Source organism: Halictus rubicundus, chromosome 15, assembly GCF_050948215.1.
Source record: "Halictus rubicundus isolate RS-2024b chromosome 15, iyHalRubi1_principal, whole genome shotgun sequence".
NCBI classification, from domain to species: Eukaryota; Metazoa; Arthropoda; class Insecta; order Hymenoptera; family Halictidae; genus Halictus; species Halictus rubicundus.
The window spans coordinates 210,008-231,955 of record NC_135163.1 but is presented as its reverse complement, the minus strand read 5'-3'; the positions used below and the strand labels follow the sequence as shown (position 1 = coordinate 231,955).

General features: G+C 40.9%; 1 protein-coding gene across 2 annotated transcripts in view; it reads right to left on the bottom strand.

Moving 5' to 3' along the window:
* The window catches only part of LOC143361858 (uncharacterized), a 176,105-nt gene extending 168,218 nt beyond the window's left edge, over positions 1-7,887 (bottom strand). Inside the window, exons 1-2 of one of the 2 annotated variants that reach the window (XR_013083537.1) lie at positions 7,134-7,887; positions 4,630-7,094 (exon numbers count right to left, since the gene is read on the bottom strand). Coding sequence is in view for 1 of the 2 variants with exons in the window: in XM_076801558.1 (XP_076657673.1) it covers positions 5,854-6,984 (1,131 nt within the window). In the remaining variant the exon portion in view is untranslated. Of the gene's footprint in view, positions 1-673; positions 7,095-7,133 lie in introns of those variants that run through there. The other variant, XM_076801558.1, reaches the window with a different exon arrangement.
* Between the last annotated feature and the right edge of the window lie 14,061 nt (positions 7,888-21,948).

Below are 21,948 nucleotides of genomic sequence, written 5' to 3'. Positions count from 1 at the left end.
TGCAACAACTTCTCAGCGTGCTAGCTTGGCAATCGACGCGTTAATAGATTATGGTAATATCCGTAACATCGTGCAGAAACAAACTGGGCGTCGTCTCTGAAGAGTTAAAACATAAACAAAACTGACAAAAATACCACTGTTCGATGCGAGCCACTGTTTTCGCACGAAGAGAAAGGGACTCTTACGTCTGAAAATAATATACATACATATAATATACATATGTTTCTGTATCTTTTCGAGTTCTGTTTTAGCCTCACTTTTATCTCGTATTAAATCAGCGTAAGATCTATCCATCAAAAATTAATATCGTTTTCATTCGCAGTCGAAATTCTCAACACCAAATTAATGTATCCTCGTGAAAGATAAACCATTAAACGCGTTTACTTGAAATTTCCGAGAAAAGATTACCGACATTTTGATCTGGACAAAAAACGAGTCGCTCTGCTTATCGCTAATTGAATGAATTGCTTCGATCCTCCGGTAAGAAGAACAGCTTCAGTATGAATAGAAGCTCGTCGAAGTACCTGTACCGTGGAATAAACATTTACGTACGTCCCGTAGACGAATCGAGCGTCGGTGTACGTGCTATTACATCCGATTGAAGTGTACGTGCTTCGAAATGAGAGCGATCCGTATACTTAACAGTACTTTTTATTGTTGACATTATTACACGTTATTATAAATCTATCATCTTGACACGTATAATACTTACTAAATCTACAGAGACAAGTTTAACGGTAAACCTATAACTAAACGTACAATATAGCGGCGGTACTTATTCGGTAAAGGAACAAACAGACGTATCGCTGATGATTTTTCTTTACAATAGCTTAACCACGATATCCGGGACTCGACGCCGTTAGTAAAATATACATTGTTCAAAGAATATTTGTAATCGTGGTTTGGTTTTCACTTTTTTGCCAAACTTTTCCCTCTTCGCCTAACTATTTCCACCTCCGCGCGAAGCAAACTAAACGTTTGTTATCCTATCTGGGCACACTCGAGTTAAAGTTTTTGGCAGAACGGTGCGCAGAATTTGTTTTCGGGATCGGAGTTTCTCGCAAACGATGCGTTCGATCTTATATTTCATTGATTCGAGGTTTACAGCATTTTGGACAATTATAACGAACGTGTAGAAGATGCCTAGACTTTAACCCGCCGTATGCTATGTCGAAGCCATTCGTGATCCGTCGCGGCAGCGGTGGGGATAGACTCGAGCGGCCGTTAACGTGTACAATTTTATACTGATATAAGACGACGCTTTTTATTTCGAAATAAGAAAATCGCTATCCCCCCTTCTGCTTCTTCTTCTTCTTCATCCGAAATACGGCGAAAGCCGGTCCCGAGACTTTGCCTTATATCGAAAGAAAACTGTAGCGAAATATCGGCGTGGGTCAAAAGTGACTCCGGCATAGGCCTAAAACTCGCAGGAGTTCGAGGATTAATACAATATAAGCTCGAATACATCATCTTTAGACAGCGAATCTTTATGCAAAATCAAAATTTTCCTCCTTAATTGCCACAAACTTGCGTGAAATAGAAATTTGTTTTCTTTCTTAATATGTTTAGTCGGTTAAAAATAATATAACAGTATTCGAAAATTCTTTTAAGGTGTTTACTATTTTAATTGACACATACTCATTTTTTATATAAATGCATAAAATCCGCTGTCCAATCATCTGTAGTTCACTTATCGTTTGTGCGGACAGAAACATAGCCGTCGCTGTTCCAATTGCTCAAACGTGAATACTCGCGAGTGTCGCGAGTGTTATTTTCTGTTTGTCCGAACATCGACAACATCCTGTTTTCGCAAAAGATAGTGACCGTGCGATTTGCAAAATTCTTCCGACGAGCAAACTGTCGGAAACAACTTCGCGGAAACAATTTTCTGCGGAAAATGATCCGAGTGATCTTGTCGGTCGTGCCAGGAGCCAGATGTGCTTGAGGAAAACTTGCACACAATTATCAAGAGAATAATTTTCCTTATCGTGGCGAACATCGCGCGTGTCGCAAGCATACGAGCAACGTAATCAGTTTTGCATAAATGTTGACGATAACGAAAATAACACGGGATTCTCGGCTCGCCTTGAACAGTCACGAAACGAAAAAGGCCAGTTTTCCAGTGCTAATAGCGCTCAACGTCCCGCAACAAATTTCAACGTATTTGAGACTTTCAACGTGCAAACATTTCACTCGTTTCCCTTAATTAATAGTTTTGGTTAATTCGCGATGCCGTGAACAGTTACAAAATAGTGTTTTTGCAGCATCCTCCCTTACGAAGTAACAGCTAACCGAAATTACGTTAATTCTCGTGCACTGTTATTCATTTCCTGTATCTCAAAAACGATGAACAAATACATTTATAGATGAATGCATAAGTTGTAATGGTGTCGCAAATCCACGCGAACAGATGTAACAATTATTAGAACAGTGCACGAGAACTGGAAGCAACGATTATTTGGTGTACCAATAAGAGAATAATAGTCTAGTTAAGGACTGCAACACGCTACGAAGCGTGTTCATAACTTTCGTGAAAGTTTAACATTACATCGAAAGGTGGGAAAATATATTGAATCTGAACTGCAATGCCATGTTATTAGGAAAATAATAGATTATTTATTGGTACACTTCATACAATTCGGTTGGTAACTATCGACAACTAGATCGCGAATGAATACATAACACACGCGGAGTACAATAAATCGAAGGTTTCAACAAACGTTCTCTCCGTTGCGGTAGACCCTTTCATAGAAAAGATTGATCGATCGTTAAACGGATTAACGAAAACGTGATTTCGCGAGCAAAATGAAGAATCGTCGTGCACTTGATAAAAGGAAGCAACGAAACAGAGTCGAAGTACGTTGGAAACGGTAAAAGGATGATAATAACAAATTCGATTTCTTTTGATAGGAAAAATAAAATGCAGATTTCACCGATTCGCCGCGCTGTTGTGCGTCATGAACCTTATCTCGCAATTGTCATCCTACACCGGGGAAAATTCATTAGCAGCTCGGCGCGCGTATGCGAATATTCGTGTCCTCGTCGCGAACGCGTATCGTCGAGGAGATTAATTGCAAATTATTCCATTCTCTTTTCTCGTGAATACTCCGTGCGTGCGTTTCGAAATGTTAGCGGCGGATCCCGGGCGCTCGCCATTAAAAATCGTTGACGGGCTCAAACGGTCCGCGATTTTTCTCCTTTTTTCCCCCGGTTTTCGTACACGCGATGGTATTGGATCGTTCGCGATTTTCGGAACCGGAAAGACCGTTTAGAGCCGCGTTAATGTGTTGATTCCCCGCGGATCGATCGGGAAAAAAATCTAGAAAAGGCAATATACGACGCGACGGGACAAAAGGATGCCCAGCCACTGAACCTCCCCGTTGCGAAGCGTTAAAATAATTTTTGGATCAGCTAGTGTTCGATTAATATCCAGTGATCGATGGGAGAATCATTTCAAACGATTGCGGAATTGTACAAATTATTTTATTGCATTCTTCCGGCTTCTGTCGTACTCTGAAGCCGGAACGGTTCTTCAGCATCGTGAATCGCATTGAGTAAATTATTAAATATAGTTCAATCGTTAAAAAATCTGGTTGCGAAATTGTTTTATCTGTGTAAATATTCCCCTCCTCCCTATTATTCCCCTCCCTCGTTCTACGTTTATGTCCACTGTTTAATGAATAGTTTTCAATGTATAAAGACAGTACAATGGCATTAACACAACGATTCGTAATTACTATTGTAAAACATTGGATAATTTTTGTTGGTAATGATGTCTAAGCTGTACCTCCTAATAATCCTTATTTACAGGAAATGTGCAACAAGTTAAAAATGATTTGAACGTTTAAAATAATCAATTGTACGAATTGTACTTGTACAATTTATTAATGTACTTGTTTTCTAAACGAGACGACACATTTGTTAATAAATAAGCCGTTTAATGCAAAAATGCTGCTAGTCGAAACAGTTGGAAGAATCAATAAAAGTTCAATAAAACATCATAATATTGAACGATGATACGTTTCCCTTATGCAAGCCAAGCTAATGTTATAATTATTTTATGCAATGACAATTAAACCGTTGAGACGTGGCGTTAAACCAAACAGACAAATATTGACTTACATCGCTTCTGCATCGAACGGCTCGAATAGTGCGATATTTAACGTGTTTGACTATTTCGCACGCTGCTTGTGTTACAGGCGCATTAAAAAATTATTATCGTGCGAGTAGTAGCTGAATTAAGGTCTAGTTTCAAATGAACGAGGCTGCGAAACTCGCTACAGACAAACTCGCTGAATCGATCAAAATACTCCACCGCTTTTAATCATCCTGTACGTACAAGCACCATGCCGTCGAAGAATTCGGGAAAACGAACGAGACGTCTGATTTGTCAATTTATTATCGTAATATTATTCATCGATACCCGACTTGCACAGCTCGAAGAGTCCATTACGCATCGCACGCTTCGCTAAACGATGCGATCGTTTGAATCCCCGATGCGCCCGCTGTTTCGAGCAGCGTGCTCGCTCGATTTCTCGATCGCTCGCCAATCCAAACGATTCGAAACGATTCGAAGCTCTCTCTCTCTCTCTCTCTCTCTCTCTCTCTCTCTCTCTGTCACACACACACACCAAGAAATAGTGTCATTGCCGATGAAACGTCTAATGTTCATTTATTGCAGCCTATAAAAAGTCGCGTTCGTTGCGCGAACAAAACGATGATTGAACGAAAAGGAAGACGCAAGTAAAGTGCATCGGTATTTGTTCACATTCTCGAACAATACGAAAACTTTCATCGATCGAAATAACATATGTTCGTCGCACAATTCGTCCCCTATGTGCACTAAACGTCTACTTGACCGAAACACACGACAACTCGAGTTTTACGTTAAATTCTCCGAAGAGAATTGGCCTCCCCCACTTTCTCTCTCTCTCTTTCTCTCTCTCTCTCTCTCTCTCTCTCTCTCTCACACACACACACACACACACACACCACACTCGAGCGCGCTCAGAATGTCTTGCGTTCCATCATTCTCTGGCTCACACTCACGTAAACAATAGAAAGCTGAGCAAAGACTTGTTCGGGGGTGTTAATATTTACAGTGCCGGTATTAATCGATCGTTTAGAAACGAGTCGACGCGACGGAGCTACTTCTTCAGCTAGAAACGAAACCACTAAGTTCGAGAACGAAGACGCAAGATTTCAGATCCGACTCCCAAAGTATCATCGAGGTGCGTTTCTTTTCCGTATATTCAACAAATCACTACACTATTGCACTACACTGGTTTATTTTTTTAATTTTTTTTTACAATTATTCAAACATGTCCGAGTCTTTTTACACAAAGGATACGTGTTCGTAATATATACTTCGGTGACGAGTCGAACGTCGCCTGTTCTTTGGTGTGTCATACCTTTAGGATCGTTTCACTTTCATCACCGGTTCCGGATTTGTTCGTAAGTCTTCTAATGATAAGTCGACGGTTGTGAACGAATCGCGCGATCAGGTCGCGGGACCAAGAGAATCGCAAGAGGTAGAAAAACTCGAATGTCAACGAATCAATGGTCGCTTTCGTAATTCCACATTGCACCATCGTCGTTCCGCTACCCGCCTCATTTTCAACGGAAAATCGAACCGAGCGGGATTCGAACGAACAACGTCCTTCCGAAACGATAATCCTTGAAGGATCGCGAGAGATCGACATCCTCGGACCCGGAATCTGGTCGCAGGCCTGATATTGAAACGTGTCTGCGATCATAGTCCTCGACTATGGAAAAATAGTTCTCCGATTACAAGTTGCCGATCTGACCTTCGACCGGAAGCTTGGGAGCCCCGATCTCTGGATTCTCCAGGGTCTAGACCAGCGGCGAGAAGGCCGACGCCTGACTCCTGATCTCCCTGTGCTCCGTCGGACTGAGGTCGAGCAGTCCGCCGCAGTTCTGGTCGTTGCCGGCCTGCTTGCCGATCAGAGCGTCGATGCTGAAGTTCCTCTTCTTGTTGACGGGAGGATGACTTGTGGGTATCGTCGTCGGCGTCCTCGTCGGCGTCGGGTCGAGTTGTCTGATCGGCGGAGCCGTGATCGGTACGGGTTTGTACAGTGGCGGGGGCGGTTCCAGGAATCCTCCGAGCTTCAGGGCCTCCAGGGTCGAGGGCGAGAAGTCGAGCAACGGCAAACCAGGTGGCGGAGACAGGTAAGCCGCGTTCGGATAGGTCAGCGTACCTGGATGACCGCCGCCGCCGGGGCAAGGGCCTCGGTCGCCGCAGATAGCGAAAGTTGCCATGATGGCTCTGTCGCGGAGGACATAGTGCGGCGTGGGCCTCTTGTACCTCTTCCTTCGGCGTAGGAAGCTGCCGTTGTCGAACATGTCCTCGGCCAAGGGATCCAACGTCCAGTAATTGCCTTTGCCCGGGTTGCCCGGCTCACGGGGAATTTTTATGAAACAGTCGTTCAAGGACAGGTTGTGTCTGATGGAGTTCTGCCAAGCTGGAAACTTGTCGTGGTAGTAGGGGAACCGGGACATGATGAACTCGCAGATACCGCTCAGTGTGAGCTTCTTCTGTGGTGATTGAAGGATCGCCATCGTGATCAACGCTATGTACGAGTAAGGGGGTTTGATCAGGGACGAGGACATTTTGTCGTTCCCGTATGTGGAGGCCTGCCCGGACGAGCTGGTCTTCTGCTGGCCGTTCGTCGACATCATCGTGTAGTTCTTCTTGCTGCGACTACCACCGCGGTTCCTCGAAGAAGTCGTGGCGGGAACCGGAGAACTCGGGATTATCGGGCTCGACGACGATTGGGACCGCGACGAATCGTTCTTGTCGAGACTCACCGGGTCCACGATCATGCTGCTGCTGTCCGAGTCCCGATCGCTGTCCGCGCAGCCGTCGCACGACAAGTTCGACATCATCATCCCGTGCGGTTCCATCGTGATCGCTTCATGAGCAGACTCACGGGTCGGAATATGAAGACTAATATTCGAGGTCATCGGGGACCTCTTTGAAATCACCACTGGCTCGCATTGTTCGTTTCCCGTATAAGCTAAGCTTAGGCCGTCGCGCGCCGGTCTCGGGTTGTTTACGGGTAGCGGTCATGCGTCTCTGTGTGCATCGAGTCGTGGTGGAATCAGTTCGCGACGATGCCGTTACTGTTTCAACCAAGGTCGAGCCGCCACGAAGTCACCGAATAGCCGCGAATGTTGTATCACGAACGTTCCTTCTCCGACATATTTATCGTAGCAACTGTCACACCGCACCAGCTCCGACCAAATGCTATCTTACGCTAATAGTTTGTTTCCACAACGATAACGAGCCGATTTTTCTAGGCCGGTTCTCTCTGTCACCTGCTCGCGAGCGTCTCAAGGATGTCGGCCGCGATCACTTGAACTGGCGCACTCTGCGGCTCTATCGTCACTAGTCATCTTTCGGGATCCTCAGAGACCATCGCGATTTTCCGTCATGTTCGCTTATCGATCTTCCGCGAATCCCCCACACTGTCAGCCCCCGATTTTCGACTATTTGCAACAACTTATCTTTGATGTTTGGCTCGTTAACTATTCTTATCTTTTTGTGACAACACTCTCTTTGTCTCTCTTTGTCTCTCTTTGTCTCTCTCTCTCTCTCTCTCTCTCTCTCTCTCTCTCTCTCTCTCTCTCTCTCACACACACACACACACACAGACACACACACACACACACAAACTCGCTTTCTCGACAAAAGCACAGCAGATACGAGAAACTGATGGGAAGGACGAGATGTTGGTTTACAACCCCGGTGAATCGGTCGCACTGATCGTCGATGCTCGGTTTCTGGCCTGTCAATTTTGATGTCGGTCGCGCGAGATGATAGCGGTATCCCGAGGTTAGGTGTACGAAATGCGGTTGAAGCTTATGAAGCACGATTGCGAGTGTGCCAGCACTGTGGAGGACCGTCTACGAGGCGAAATCGTGGGTCGAATTGATTCGAAGTGACTGCTTTGGTCCTACATGGGCGGACCAATGGGCGGGCATTTCAACCCCTACCGAAGGGGTGGCGGGGTGCGCGTCCCCACCATCGCCACCCGGTATCCACGACTCCCTCCATCCTCCTTCAGGAGAAGAGGAATCGTTGTCGTCACCACCAACGAGGAGAAACCCCCGGAGGGGACGTCGGAGTTAGGAAAATAGCGGGATAGATAAAGGGACTTTCGAGGCAGACTGGGGGTAGAGAGGACGAAATTGTAACACTCCGGGGGCTGCTTTGCTTTGAGCGGCGCGGTAAAGGGACCAGGCGTTACGTACTAATAGAACGTATGAACTGAGGCCGTGTCGATACTCAACCCGAAATACTCGTCTACCCTATGGATTTTCGTTCACGATATTGTTGTTGGTCGTGCACGGGAATCGGGATGTTGCCAAGAAAAATTAGGTGGCGATAATTCACCCATGTCAGACGCACAAAGTATTTTTGAAATATTTGGTTTTTCGGAAAGTAATTTCGCCTTTTTCACTAATTAGACCATCTTGTTCTACGATCTTTTGCCACGTTTCTGACGATTTGGAGATGGAGATCTCATTCTCGTTGAATTTCTGTTTTTTTATTAACGAAAAACTCAGTTACATGACTTTTGACGCATTCATTTGAAATGAAAATTACAGAGTATTGAAGAGAACGAAATAAATGGTAATCCGTTGGTACATCCTCTCCGCAAACAGCACACAACTTTTTCTCGCTCGCACTGCATTTTTACCTGTGCGGTAATACCTAAATAAAACAAAATGTGACGGATACTTGGATTTTCCATATTCGAAGAAAAAATGCTTGAAAGGTTACGAAGCACTATAAAGCACAAAATGACGTACAAAGTGTCAGCTGTCAAGATATACAATAGTTTTGTGTCTTAGAATAAGGTACTTAGAATAAGAACTAGACTGCGAATTTTATGCGTTTGTGATAAAAATGAAGAAGTCGAAAGTTCTATTATTGTGTTCTATTATTTTTAAGCTGACTGGAAGAGAAAATACTTTTTCATTTAAATTTGGTTCCTTAAAATTGTCTTGGACCATTTTTATTTTAGATAAAGAACCGCATTCCAGTAATAACAAATGGAAGCAATGCCATGTCTACACGAAAAACGAAATATTTTCTATAAAATATGTGAGCCTTCTAGACCTTTTCTTTCGTTAAAATCGTATTCAGAATCTCAAGTGTCCGATTAAATAAACTAAATAATAGAAGTAATAAAATGCAATGAAATACTCGGCTGCCCTATGGATTTATATCCATCTACGTTTCACTTGTTTAATGAAATATCTTGCATTAAGTGCTGTGCAGCGTCGGGCGACTACGGTTCAATTTTTTAAATTCAAGATTTATTATTAAGATGAAATTGTAGTCGTTAACCGCGGCGTTAAAACGATATTGTAGTCTGATTGATTTTAATTTTCGTGGATTAATTTGCACGAGCTGGACATAACATTTCATGAAAACTGAGATTATGATAGTAGGATCGAATACTTGCATCGTTCTAAAAGTGATTAAAAGTTTATAATTTCGAACTCCATTTTCCTGAAACGATATGGAGTATAATGTTTTGCAGTGTTCAAAGCTTGGCCGGGAACTGCTTCTCCTATTACTAAACTTCTCATTCTTACGAACTTTCTTTCATCAAAAATACGTCCTTTACTCCTCGCGAACTTCAAATTACGCCACTGAAGAATCAGTCAAGTAAGTCCAGCGTCGTAAATTTTTCACTTTCCTGTAATCGCCCTCGGCGCGGCGTTTTAACCGTTCTCAGACTTTCAGCGTGTAATGGCGAACGTAGTCAAATGAAATCACTGTGAATCTTAACTTGCAGCGACTTTATCCCTTTGGATTAGACCGACGACTAAAGTTCGCTTTGATACCTACACAATTTTATAGTACAATAATAATACTGTATAAAAAGTTTTTCATCCGTTAAAATACACATTTAAAGATCTTTAACAGATGTCAAAATATGTTTCAAATTTAATGACGATATATAAATTTACTTCGATACAACGATAAATTCACTCGTGTAAATGTAGTCGAATTCCCCCGTCATAATTTATTTTGCTACATCAACGTAATGTTATGATGCGTGTAAACAATAACGCGATAATAACATCGTCATATGTTCGTAAGTGGCTTTATATTATACAATCAGTAATTAAGTTAATAAATTTTTTGATTAATTTAGTTTTGCGGTTATTCCTAGTTTATTTGTATGTTTATTTTTAGTTTCATTTTTTAGGTTAACATATACGTATAGACTAAGTAGATGTAAGTAAATGTTAAGTAGATCTAGAAATAATTGAAAGTAAAATAATTGTAACATAGAAGTAAGGTTAGGGTAAGAGCGGCGCGAGGAAGGAAGGGTGAGGATAGTTGAATTGTAACCCTGAGGGGAACAAAATAAAGTACTACTACTACAATTAAATTAATAAAGTAAACTCCACCTGCGAATTTCGCAATCAATAATAACAATTTCTTGTAGGGATATCCAGGACTATTTAAAACAATTGAAAGCGAAGTTTAAGAATGAATTTCAAGTTTCTAATTAACTTAGATTTTCAAGTAAACGAATTCAAGAAATATTGCTTCATCGAAAAACAAAATTCAACAGGTTTACGTTATTCGACTACGTTTTACTTGTAGTATTACCTTTCTTCGCCCATCTCGTATAAGCATGAGGAACTATTTTCGCCGGAACGACAACAGATATCAGTTTATTCTTCTCTCAAACCAAATCTATCCATTCGAAAGAACGAAATCGATATCGGCCGAGGTCTCCGAGGAAGCGGCTCCGACACTTCCCTCGTTTCCACCGTCCCATATCAATCAATAAAAATACGAAATCGCGTAAACGCTCACAGCGCGGCTCGCTGAAACAAAATCCTTTGTGCTTTAAATCAATAACGCTTGTCATCAATTGTCTGAAATCTCCTTATACTATAATTACCAGATTCCACCGCGCGCGACCGCAAAAATCAATTATCCGCTACCCCCGGTAATAATCGCACTTCCGGTAGTTCCTGTTTCCGAAAAAAGAGAAACAGAAGAAAGGAGAAGGAATGAACGGAAAAGGAAAGCACGCGAGACCAATGAAGAGTGCGAGCGCGGGCACGGGTTGTCTAGGAGCCGACCTCAGAAACCATAGTGAACGACACAATTTCCGTTTCTGAAACGGTGTGTGCCGGCGCGCGGAAACGAGTTCGCCAGTCCCCGGGTCCTTGGATTTTCAGCTTCGAAATGGAGAACGATGGGATCCGTGGTATCGCCAACAGAGCGAGCCGGGCTGCACGCATCACGAGTTAACTTCCCTCAGGCAGCTCAAATAGAATCTGTATTACGCCGTGGCAGTACATAGAGCGAGAGAGGATGACAGAGGTGGAGAGAGAAAGCAGGACAAAGAGGAACAGAGAGACAGATGGACAGAGAGGGAGAGAGAGAGAGAGAGAGAGAGAGAGAGAGAGAGAGAGAGAGAGAGAGAATACCGTGTGGGGTAGAGAGAAAGGGAATGAAAAGCTGAACAAGGAAGCGAGAAGGAGAGGATATAATGATAGACGGAATACAATAAAGGGGAGAAAGAGAGACGACCGATGGAGAGCGAACGAAAGAGAGAGCACGATCGGCGCAAAGAAGAGGGAATCATCGGAGAGAGAAACGGAGAGATATGGAGATAGAGGTAGAGATAGAGATAGAGAAAGAGAGAGAGAGAGAGAGAGAGAGAGAGAGAGAGAAGAGAGAGAAAGCCCGAGAGAAATGGAGTGGTATAGACGGATGCGTATCTACCTGAGCGCACTATCGGTTCACAGAGCCGAGCAGAGAGCGAATATTGTGTTTACCCATACGCACGGCTTTGCGATGCAAATAATCTGGTATTATTGCACTTACTCCGCGTACCAGCGAAGCTCTTCCGTGACTACCAACCCCGCTTTGCTCTGCTTTCTTCCCCTCCGCGTTATATTTATTTACACGATATTCACTGTGTATCGAAACATCCTGTTATTGCTGCTTTTTCCATCGACGATCGCGAGCCAAGTCCCCGCCTACTATTGCTCCTTCGAGCTGCTTCGATCACGCTCCGATGTTTCCCTTGCGCGACCCTTCGAGACAATTTCGGTACTTCGTTACAAGGATATTTATTGTTCCGTTGATTGCGGTGGTTTCTCTTGTAGAAACGAATCTAGCCGGTGCGAAAAATCCTATCATGTACGTACTAGGGGTGTGCGAGAACCCGAAATATCGGATCAGGTTGGGACACGAAATTTTTTCGGAATCGCGACGAGTATCCGAAAATTTTGAGATTCTCAAAAGAGTCGAGATTCTCGAGAGAAGCGGGATTTCCGAAAAAAGTCGGGATTCTCGAAATTTTCGGGAAACTCGATACTTTCGGGATCTGACCCGATCCGACTCGTTCCGACCATCGGGTTTCCGATATTTTCAGGTTTTCGCACACCCCTAGTAGGTACATACATACTTCGGGACTTGATTCTTTTTTCCCCGGTGTCTTTTAGCTTCTTTTCTTCTACGTTGAGTTGTGAAGCAGCTTTTCGATAGGTTCGAAAATATTGTAAGATTTATGGAATATCTTATTTGACTAAAAGGCGGTATTCGAAACAGTTTTTTTGATTATTTAGAATCTCCGAACGCTCCGATGTTTCCCTTACATGTAAATAAATGGCTCTATTTGGAACACTGACGTTCCGACGGCGGAGTCCGGGCCTATTTTGACCCACATTATTACAATCGTTACAATTGCTCAATTCCCTGCGAATTCATTGAATGAAGTTAACGTGTCTAACGTGGTAGTAGTACCATCAAAAATATGTCTTAGAAAATTAATAAATGAAGCAGTGAATGATCCTAAAAATGTTGATTTATGTAGTTATTAGAATGGTCTGTCGTCCGAGCGTTAACGAAAGACAAAGTCATAATTTAATGAAAAGTATATGAAAGAACAGAAAGATGAACAGAGGAAGACAATGTTCAGAACAGTTTTCTCGACTACTTAGAATTTACCTCGAAAAGATCATAGTAATTTTTTATATAATACTAATTATTGTTCACATATTTATTGTCCTTGTCGAAAGAAATATTTAAAGTAGTTTTAGTCGATAATATCCCGTATCTAGTATTTTGAAAACTTCGAAACACGGAAAAGAAGATACAATTAGAATATTGTACTATCTTTCTGTAGGAGAGAAGAAATGTGAACGTTGAAAGGGAAACGGACAGCCTGTGGTCAGACAGAGTTTATAGTGAAAGCAAACCATTTCATAAATTAGCGTTTCATCTCTGTGTGCTTATTCCTCTTACTCGAAGTATAAGCAACAAGACAAAATAACCAAATGAAAGGTGCATAAACATTTTATAAACGATTATTACTAGATTGCGAGTTTTATACATTCGTGAGAAAAATCAGTAGGACTTTGGAAAGACGGTAGAAAGACTAACAGAATTAGATGATCCCAATTTGTAATTTTCAACTTCAGAAAATGATTAAAGAAAGAAGGAAATTTTTACACCTATGTCTTGCAATTGATGAAGCCAATTTTTATTTTTCATATAGATCCATAGTCTAATTATTGTTAACAAACCTGAATAAAATATAATAAACTGTTACGATATGAACTTGACATGAATCAACCTTCCTGCGCCGTGTCAATTGCAAAGAACATTTCTGCAACAATCTTGCGCAAGATAAGACCGAAAAGAGTTAGAAAGAGTAACGGTGTCTCTCTGCCGCGAATAATCTTGAATCCCCATAGTCTTCTTTGGTTCTTTCTTCGGAACGTGTCAGTGGTATGAAGAATCTAAGGTTCACGGATTCCCTTCCTTTTCACCTTCATCTCCGATGTCTTTTGCCGATTCAGCGATTACCATTTAATCTGAGGTTCCGACCAAGTTAGGTTAGGTCGTCGAAGGGAGAAATAGGCGACGGTATACTCTACTATACAGAACACAGAACCCTTAGGCGTTCGCCATTCACTTCGCGACGGATTGCGGATTCCACGAGTTCCACTATTCGATTCGATTGCTTCTTATCCTGAACTCTCTCTATTTCTCTCCCTCTCTCTCTCTTTTCTCACTCTCCCTCCGACACGTATTTACCTCTCCCGATTTCTTCCCTCTCGATCTCCTTCGAGCAAATCTCGACCGTGTCCCCTGAAGGTCCTGTACTCATTACACGATTCCTTTAAACATTTTTCTGGTCTACGGTCGCTCAACTTATCGGAGAACCCTACAGCCAAATAACTTCCTTCATAAACAGTTAAGGCGGTGGCCACGGCGTGCACCCCCTCCTTAGTTCCGCACACCGTACACGAGATTTGCAAGGGTACGGGATGCCCGCTCTCATTTGTTAACAATGCAAAAATAGTACTGTTCTGTAGTCAAAATCGCTAGATAAAAGTTCAATCTAGGGTGGAAAGGTCCTCAGAAGTCCTACTTTTGCGTTTTTTAGCCGTAATTTAGGAAAGGTCCTACGAACTCCATACGAGCTCTGAATCTCTCGATATTTACGATAATGTCACTCGACAAGCAGTATTCTGCTGAATATTGCAAATTATTGTTTACTGCGTATAAGACAGTAAAACGAACTTCCCAATGATATTTCATAAAATATTTGTAGTATGTATTTCAAAACTGTTGTAGTTCTTTATTAAAAAAAAAAAAACAACAGTATATTGAATGTTGATCATTGGAAATTTATTCGTAAATATAGGAAATTGTTTACGCAATCCGTTTCTAATAGTCCTTTTATTTGGAAGTTTGATGTCTGTCTTATATGTTGTAGTAAGTACAAAGTCTGAAGCTTTTTCTACAGTTTACCTTGATTTACACATAAACAACTATACATACAAAAGACGGAAATGGGGGAAAAAGAAAATCCGAAAAAAGTAATATAATAATTACTTTATTTATTAATTTATTTTATTATAATTATTGTTCATGTAACCGCTATTGGCCCATTCTCCCCTAAGACAGAAATGTGTACGTGTCATTCGAAATAACAGGAAGATAAAAAGAATTTAAAAACATGGATGTATTATTTCTAGGTCATTGAAATCATGAGAGATAGAAGGAAATTTTTACCTGGTTCCTGTTTCTCGCAACTGACAAAGACAATTTTTATTTTCCACAAAAATCTGCAATCAATTAATAAATTTGGAAATATTCTCTAGAGCCAGTCCCGGAGGAGTTCAGCAGGAGTAGCTCCTCGGATCGAAAATAATCCGCAGTCCGGCAACTCAATTATATCACATCAGTGAAAATAAGAAGAAGAATCCGGAAGTTTCGCGACGAACAAGCCGGGAGTCGGCTAATTACTCGAAATTAAGATCGCAAACCGATCGCCGCGCCGCGCCGGACCGAAGTCCCTCAACAAGTTCCGCGAAAATGTCTTCGAGTTACATTCCGCAGGGGCTGAGTCAAAAGAAACCGCGAAGACGGTCGACGGATCGATCCCGGAGGGAGAAGAATCTCCGTCGTTTGTGTCGGTTAGCCGAGCGGAGGGCGAAGAAAGCGCGAGTAGACCTGAGGAACCGGGAACGTAAAGGAGAGGGAGAGAGAGAGAGAGAGAGAGAGAGAGAGAGAGAGAGAGAGAGTGAGAGAGAGAGAGAGAGAGAGAGAGTGTGAGAGAGAGTGTGTGAGAGAGAGAGAGAGAGAGAGAGAGAGAGAGAGAGAGAGAGAGGGAGAGAGAGAGAGAGGAAGCAGCTAAGGGCGGAGTCAGTAAAACGAGAACGATGAAAGTGTTTACGAGCGAAAAAGGGACTGGCTGCGTGGATGACTCGACGGCTTTCGACGGAAAGCCGGGAAGATTATGCCGCCATCTTGGATGTTGGTAAATATCTCGTGGCAGAAGAGCCCCTGTCGAGTAAAGGATCCCAGCCATGGGCGGAGAAGTAAGCTGCTGGTACTGCTGCTGTAGCTGCTTCTGCTACTAGATCTTCGACGCTACAGTAGTTGCGCTGTAATCGTCGTAGCCGAAGGAGACAGAGTTAGCAAGGAAGTGGAAATCGTCGACGGGAACGAGAGAGACGGAACATAACGCAAAGAACAGGGGCGGTGGGTGGCTGACAGGGCCTGGGGTAGGGGCTTGTAAAAGGTAAAGAAGTGCGAGAGGTCTTCGGCACACAAGGCGAATATCCCCGCTACAAAGAATACTGTCGGCTTTGCACCTTTTTCCAAGACACCGTTTTTCCCGCCAGTAGCTCTGCCTTTTTTCCTCTGCCACCACCACCACCACAACCAACTACTACTACCACCACCGTCGTCGTCATCGACAACGCCGCCTCCATTGCACCCCACGTCATTCTTTTCACCTCGCAACGTCCTCCTCGAGAACTCCTCCGAGTGTCTCTGATCCTCTCTTTTCTACGACGAGCCTCCTTCGTTCTTTCTTTACCTGTACCCTCTCCACGGTCTTTTTCTCGCGAGCTCCTCGTGTACGTGGTTAAAGAGAACAGCCATTTACCTACGCGATTCAGAGACGGCAAACTAAAGCTTCCTCCAGGCTGGTGAGCAGCCCTGCCAGATTTTCTCTGCGCTACGCGAACACGTAAGCTCGCCGGGTTTCGAGCGGAAACCTTTCTCACGACATCTCAAATGGCTTAAGCGGAGAAAACTCATCTGCAAATCGATCGAAACATCCGAACAAAGTTTCCCGTAAATCGATTCTTAGACATTTTGAAAATACATTCTCAAAGATATATGTAGACAGAAACTCAACTCCATATCGAACTCTGTTCGAATGGTTATGCTTAAATAGTTTTTTTCAAAATTGAAACCACGTTTCCAAAATTGGCCCCGGGGGACAACTCAAAAACTATTTGACCGATCAACTTCATATTTCGCACACTTTTAATTTATAATATTCCTCAGACCATGAATCTAAAGGTTTAACCAAATTGTTCATTTTAACTACCCTTTTTTTTTGAACCAATAAAGCGAAAATATCTTGCAGAAATCACACTGAATTGTTTAAAGTGCCATCATTCTAAAAATATTTTTTTACGCCACTTTAAGTTTACATTCTTACAATTGTCGGTTATACGATTGCATATTAAAATAGGGGCTCCAATACGTATTCCAGAATAATTATAGATTTTTTTAAAACCTAACACAGTAAAACACATGTTCACATTCACATTCGTGAACATAAACAACCCAGTTTGCAGACGGCCTCGATGAAAATAAGATTGTAGACGGAAGGTTAAATGTATTTTCCGTGAAACCATAATGTTCAAAACGATTACCGTAATATACAGTGTGTCCCACGAGCTCTGTCCACATGAATATCTTGGTTATTTCAAACAATACGAGAAAATGTTACTTACAGAAGTTGTAGGGTTTAAGAAACTATGGTGAAAATATGGTATGAAAATATGGTATAAATGATATTCACCTTTGTTTTTTTAAATGGAATGTCCAATTTTTTATGCTGGATTTCGATAGATTGGCGTATTCTGAGTATAAAAGTACTAACGTGTGTTTATCCTAAAACTTACTGTTGCCGAGATATTTGACTGTTTTCCTGAAGAATGTTCGAATTGTCGGCTATCTGCAGCGATGCAACGTTGTAGTCTTCGAACTTTGCGCCTCTTACACATCTTATTGTTGGAGCGTCTATTGTAGCACACGCTGCGATAATTCGTTGCTTCATATCTTCCGGAGTTGTTGGTACATCTCGATACACAATATTTTTCAATGTTCTCCATAAGAAAAAATCTAGGAATGTTAAATCTGGACTTCGTGCTGACCAGCAAATAGTGCCACCGCATCCTATCCTATAGAATATTTCATTAAGTGTACTTCTCACCCTTCGAGCGTAGGGTGTTGGACATCCATCGTGCTGATACCACATTGTCTGACGAACGCTTAATTGCACGTTTTCTAATAAATTTGTCAATGTATTTCTTAAGAACGTATCACATTTTTGACCAGTAAAAGTGCCGTCAACGAAATGAGGCCCAATGATTTGTTGCCCTATGGTTCCACACCACACATTAATGGACCAGCGTCTTTGATGATCAATTTCTCGTTGCCAGTGAGGATTTTGTACTGACCTATAATACATGTTATGTAAATTAACACGCCCAGTGCTGGTAAATAGTATTAAAGATAAAAAAAAGTGTTAGTACTTTTATACTCAGAATACGTCAATCTATCGAAATCGAGCATAAAAAATTGGATATTCCATTAAAAAAAACAAAGGTGACCTCTATATCTTCTCTACACCTCAACTTGCTAGAATATCATTTATACCATATTATGTAATTTCTTAAATCCTACAACTTCTGTACGTAACATTTTCTCGTCTTGTTTGAAGTAACCAAGATATTCAAGTGGACAGATCTCGTGGGACACACTCTATATAATAAAGATCAATCATCCTTATCTTCGGTGGATGACCCGGCATGTTTTAAACTAGGATTAATTGTCAGTCGGTGTTTTGCAAAATTTCATTTTTGCGAAATAAAACATCTGTTTAAATTATTTACTTCATTCTTAAAAAATCTCTGCTATCCCATTCCAAATAACTACAGACAACAACATTTATTTTTGTATCTGTTGTATATCTATTGTAACATATAACAAATTGTTCTGTTTTCTGTAGATATTTGAAAGTACATACTTAAAGATTGAAATTAATGTGTCTAGGGTTAGGGACGCAATTACTGTGCCTATTTTAATTATACTTACTTTTAAAGCATAATGAATATTAAAAGAGATTTTTTTAATATAACTTTTTTCATTAAAATCAGTTAATATATATGTACGTTATATATCACTTTTTTATTATTCATTATGCTTTAAAAATAAATATAATTAATATAGGCACAACAATTGGTAGCCCAACAGTAATTGGGTCCCTCATCCCATTACTGTTGTATTTAAAAATTTCCAAAGGTCGCCGCCTTACTTTTCGACCGTCAAAATGGTAAAAGCTTTCTAAATCAATGCTTCTATTAAACAAAACAGAAGTTTGTGCTGGTTAAAAAATGTCTTGGTTACGAAATGAGAAATTACGAAATGTGGTAGTAGCGTTACGTGTATGAACTGATTGCTAATTTAATTAATTAGTTTTTAATTTATGGAACCGTAGAAATGTTCGTTTTGTAACGATAATTGGATTGTCGAACACATGGAATTCGAACTGACGCAAGCTCGTCGAAATATTGCACGGTCGGTAGACTATATTAATAATAATTTCATTTCACGCGGATCGAAAGCAAGAGGGCTCCGACATGCTCGAGACTACGTTCGCGAGAACACCGAGTGCGAATTTGAAATTCAATTCGATGCAAATGTCCTGACGGGGTAGACACTTATGGCTAACCGGCGAACACGATCGAGGATTCGTCGCTTAGCGTGCTGTAAACACTTGTCTCTTTTTACCAGGCTTATGAAATATTGATAGGCGTTCGTTGGCGTGCACGCGTGCAACGAAGTTTTACGATGGCAACCGATGACGGTGACGACATCGTTACCGTCAAATGAAAATTCATGTAGAAGGTCTCGTGATGTTTTTAAACAGTGCGCTTATCAAGTACACCAATTTTGAATGCTCGCTCATCGGTACAATTAATTACTTAATCAAACTTTAAAGACATTACATTATTAATTAACAACGCATCCTTTTTTTACTTTATCTTCCTCTACTTTACTGCAATCGGTACAGGGCCCCGTACTTATTGTTAGTTATTTTCGCAACTGATAACAAATAAATAAATGTAATTATAATAGCTGAGATATCGGATTTTTTACATTTTTTTATTATACTATATGGAAGCATACATTCTTCTTTTGTCAGGGCCAGGCGTGCCCTGGGCTCTGCAGTCTCTAAGGGTGACTGCAATCATTTCGTTTCGATTTGGATTGTGGTTTCTAGTATGCAAACATCGAAATGGCACATCGTTTTGAAAAGTGAAATTTCAACAGTGCAGATTGATATCTCTGAAAGGTGTCTAAATGCTGTAAAATGTAAATGTAAATGTATAATATATAATACAAAATATAAATGTAAATGTATAATACTTAAAAATTTCGCACTTTTTTTCCATCGGTAAACAGGTTTGGGGGTTGAAATTACCTCTCGAAGTGGAGATTCGAAAACCTTATAAGCTCAATAACTTAAAAAGTAGCAGACATGAAACAAAATTACACAAATGAAAATTACTTGCACACTAGGTTTTTTTGTAAAGAGAGGTATCAACATAAGCCATAGGATCCATCAAATTAAGTGCACATTTTTCCAAACTCTGAAAAATGCCTGTGAAAGTACGAAAGGACGATTCTCTCGAAGCAGGAAAATGTTGGGCATCTACATCGATGCCCATGGAAGGTGATAACTGAATCTCTAATATGATATGTAATTTCCAAGGTGTTAAAAAAACATTCAATATTTATATGGTACATAGAACACGCTATACTGACAAGGAGAGGCCACGACCTTCGGGTCACCGATTCGGTTGAAACTTTGCACACATATAGATCTCGTTCTCCTGTTCACGAATATATATCATTATAGCGGCAGATACCCAATAGTTTTCGAGATATTGACGATTAAACTTTCATTATTTCCTATGTAATGCCGTATTTGTTCTATCCTATAACAAAAGCCGGTGTGGCGCGACGGTAGCGTGCCAAGTTTTCAGCCAACCGACCAGGGTTCAAATCCTGCCGGCTAAATGTATTTTTTCTTTTTAATTCCATTATGTTTTATCATAGTCGGGCTCTCGTCGAAAAGGCTCGTCCTTCTCGAAAAGAAAAAAAAAACGGCTGAGATACAACTTTTTGAGGAAGAGGAAGATCTGTTCTATGGTCCTGAAATCGCAGATTAGCAAAAAATTGCGGTAAGTTAAAATGAATTAAGACTTTTTCACGATATTTCTGTTGCTCAAACTTTAAACGCATTTCTCACGAAACGCAAAATTTCGCACGTCGTGCAACGTAGCTCAAAAACTAATTACTCGATCTTTATGAAACTTGGTGTATATATTCTATAAATAATTGGCCACAACATGATGAGCTCCGACTTTTTAATTTTTTATTTAAAACATTGTTATTAACAATTTTTCATTACAGAAAATCCGTTTTATCTCAAAACTTCGCCATTTTTGCAATTTTGCAAATTTTAATAAAAGAAGAATGTCATGTTGTGCGCACTTGCTTATGCAAGTAACTAACGATTCCATTTTGATTTTTTTGTTTCAGATCATTTTTGTGCACTGTACGATGTACGGCGCATTTCCAGAATGCCATTTTCAAGCCGCCATTGCACCATTGATATTAACAATTAAAATTTTAAATAACAATTTTAAATATTAAATAACATTAATAAGGGATACCTCACATGTTAAATGAATGCACGCATTACATTTTTCAAAAAAAATTCTTGAAAAATCGCCATTTACACAAGGTTCCCCCATTACGTATGCGTAATTACGATTTATATAATTACGATATATACAGGGTCATCCGTTTTTAAACGGCCAAACGCCAACCAGCTATAGAGGACCCCAAATGGAACAACTTTCACCCCTAACACTTTTTTCGATTCGAAGTTATTTCATCCAGTCTCCACGGCGTGCCCCATGTCAAAAAAAAACCAAGATCCAAAGGTCATACAAAAAAGTTGACTTAATAAAAAAGATGCCCCTATTTATTTTAAACCAAACAAAGGAAAAATCATCAAGATACATAATTGCAGTCCTAATATATTTAATCTTAAGTGAACGCAAAAAATGACGGGTTTTTGCAATTATCTAAAAATCAAGACCGAATCAAAAAAAGTGTTAGGGGTGAAAGTTGTTTCATTTTGGGGTCCTCTATAGCTGGTTGACGTTTGGCCGTTTAAAAACGGATGACCCTGTATATACACACAAACAAACATATTTTTATCGTAAATGAAAATACTTTTCAGATTGAAAATATGAATAATTATG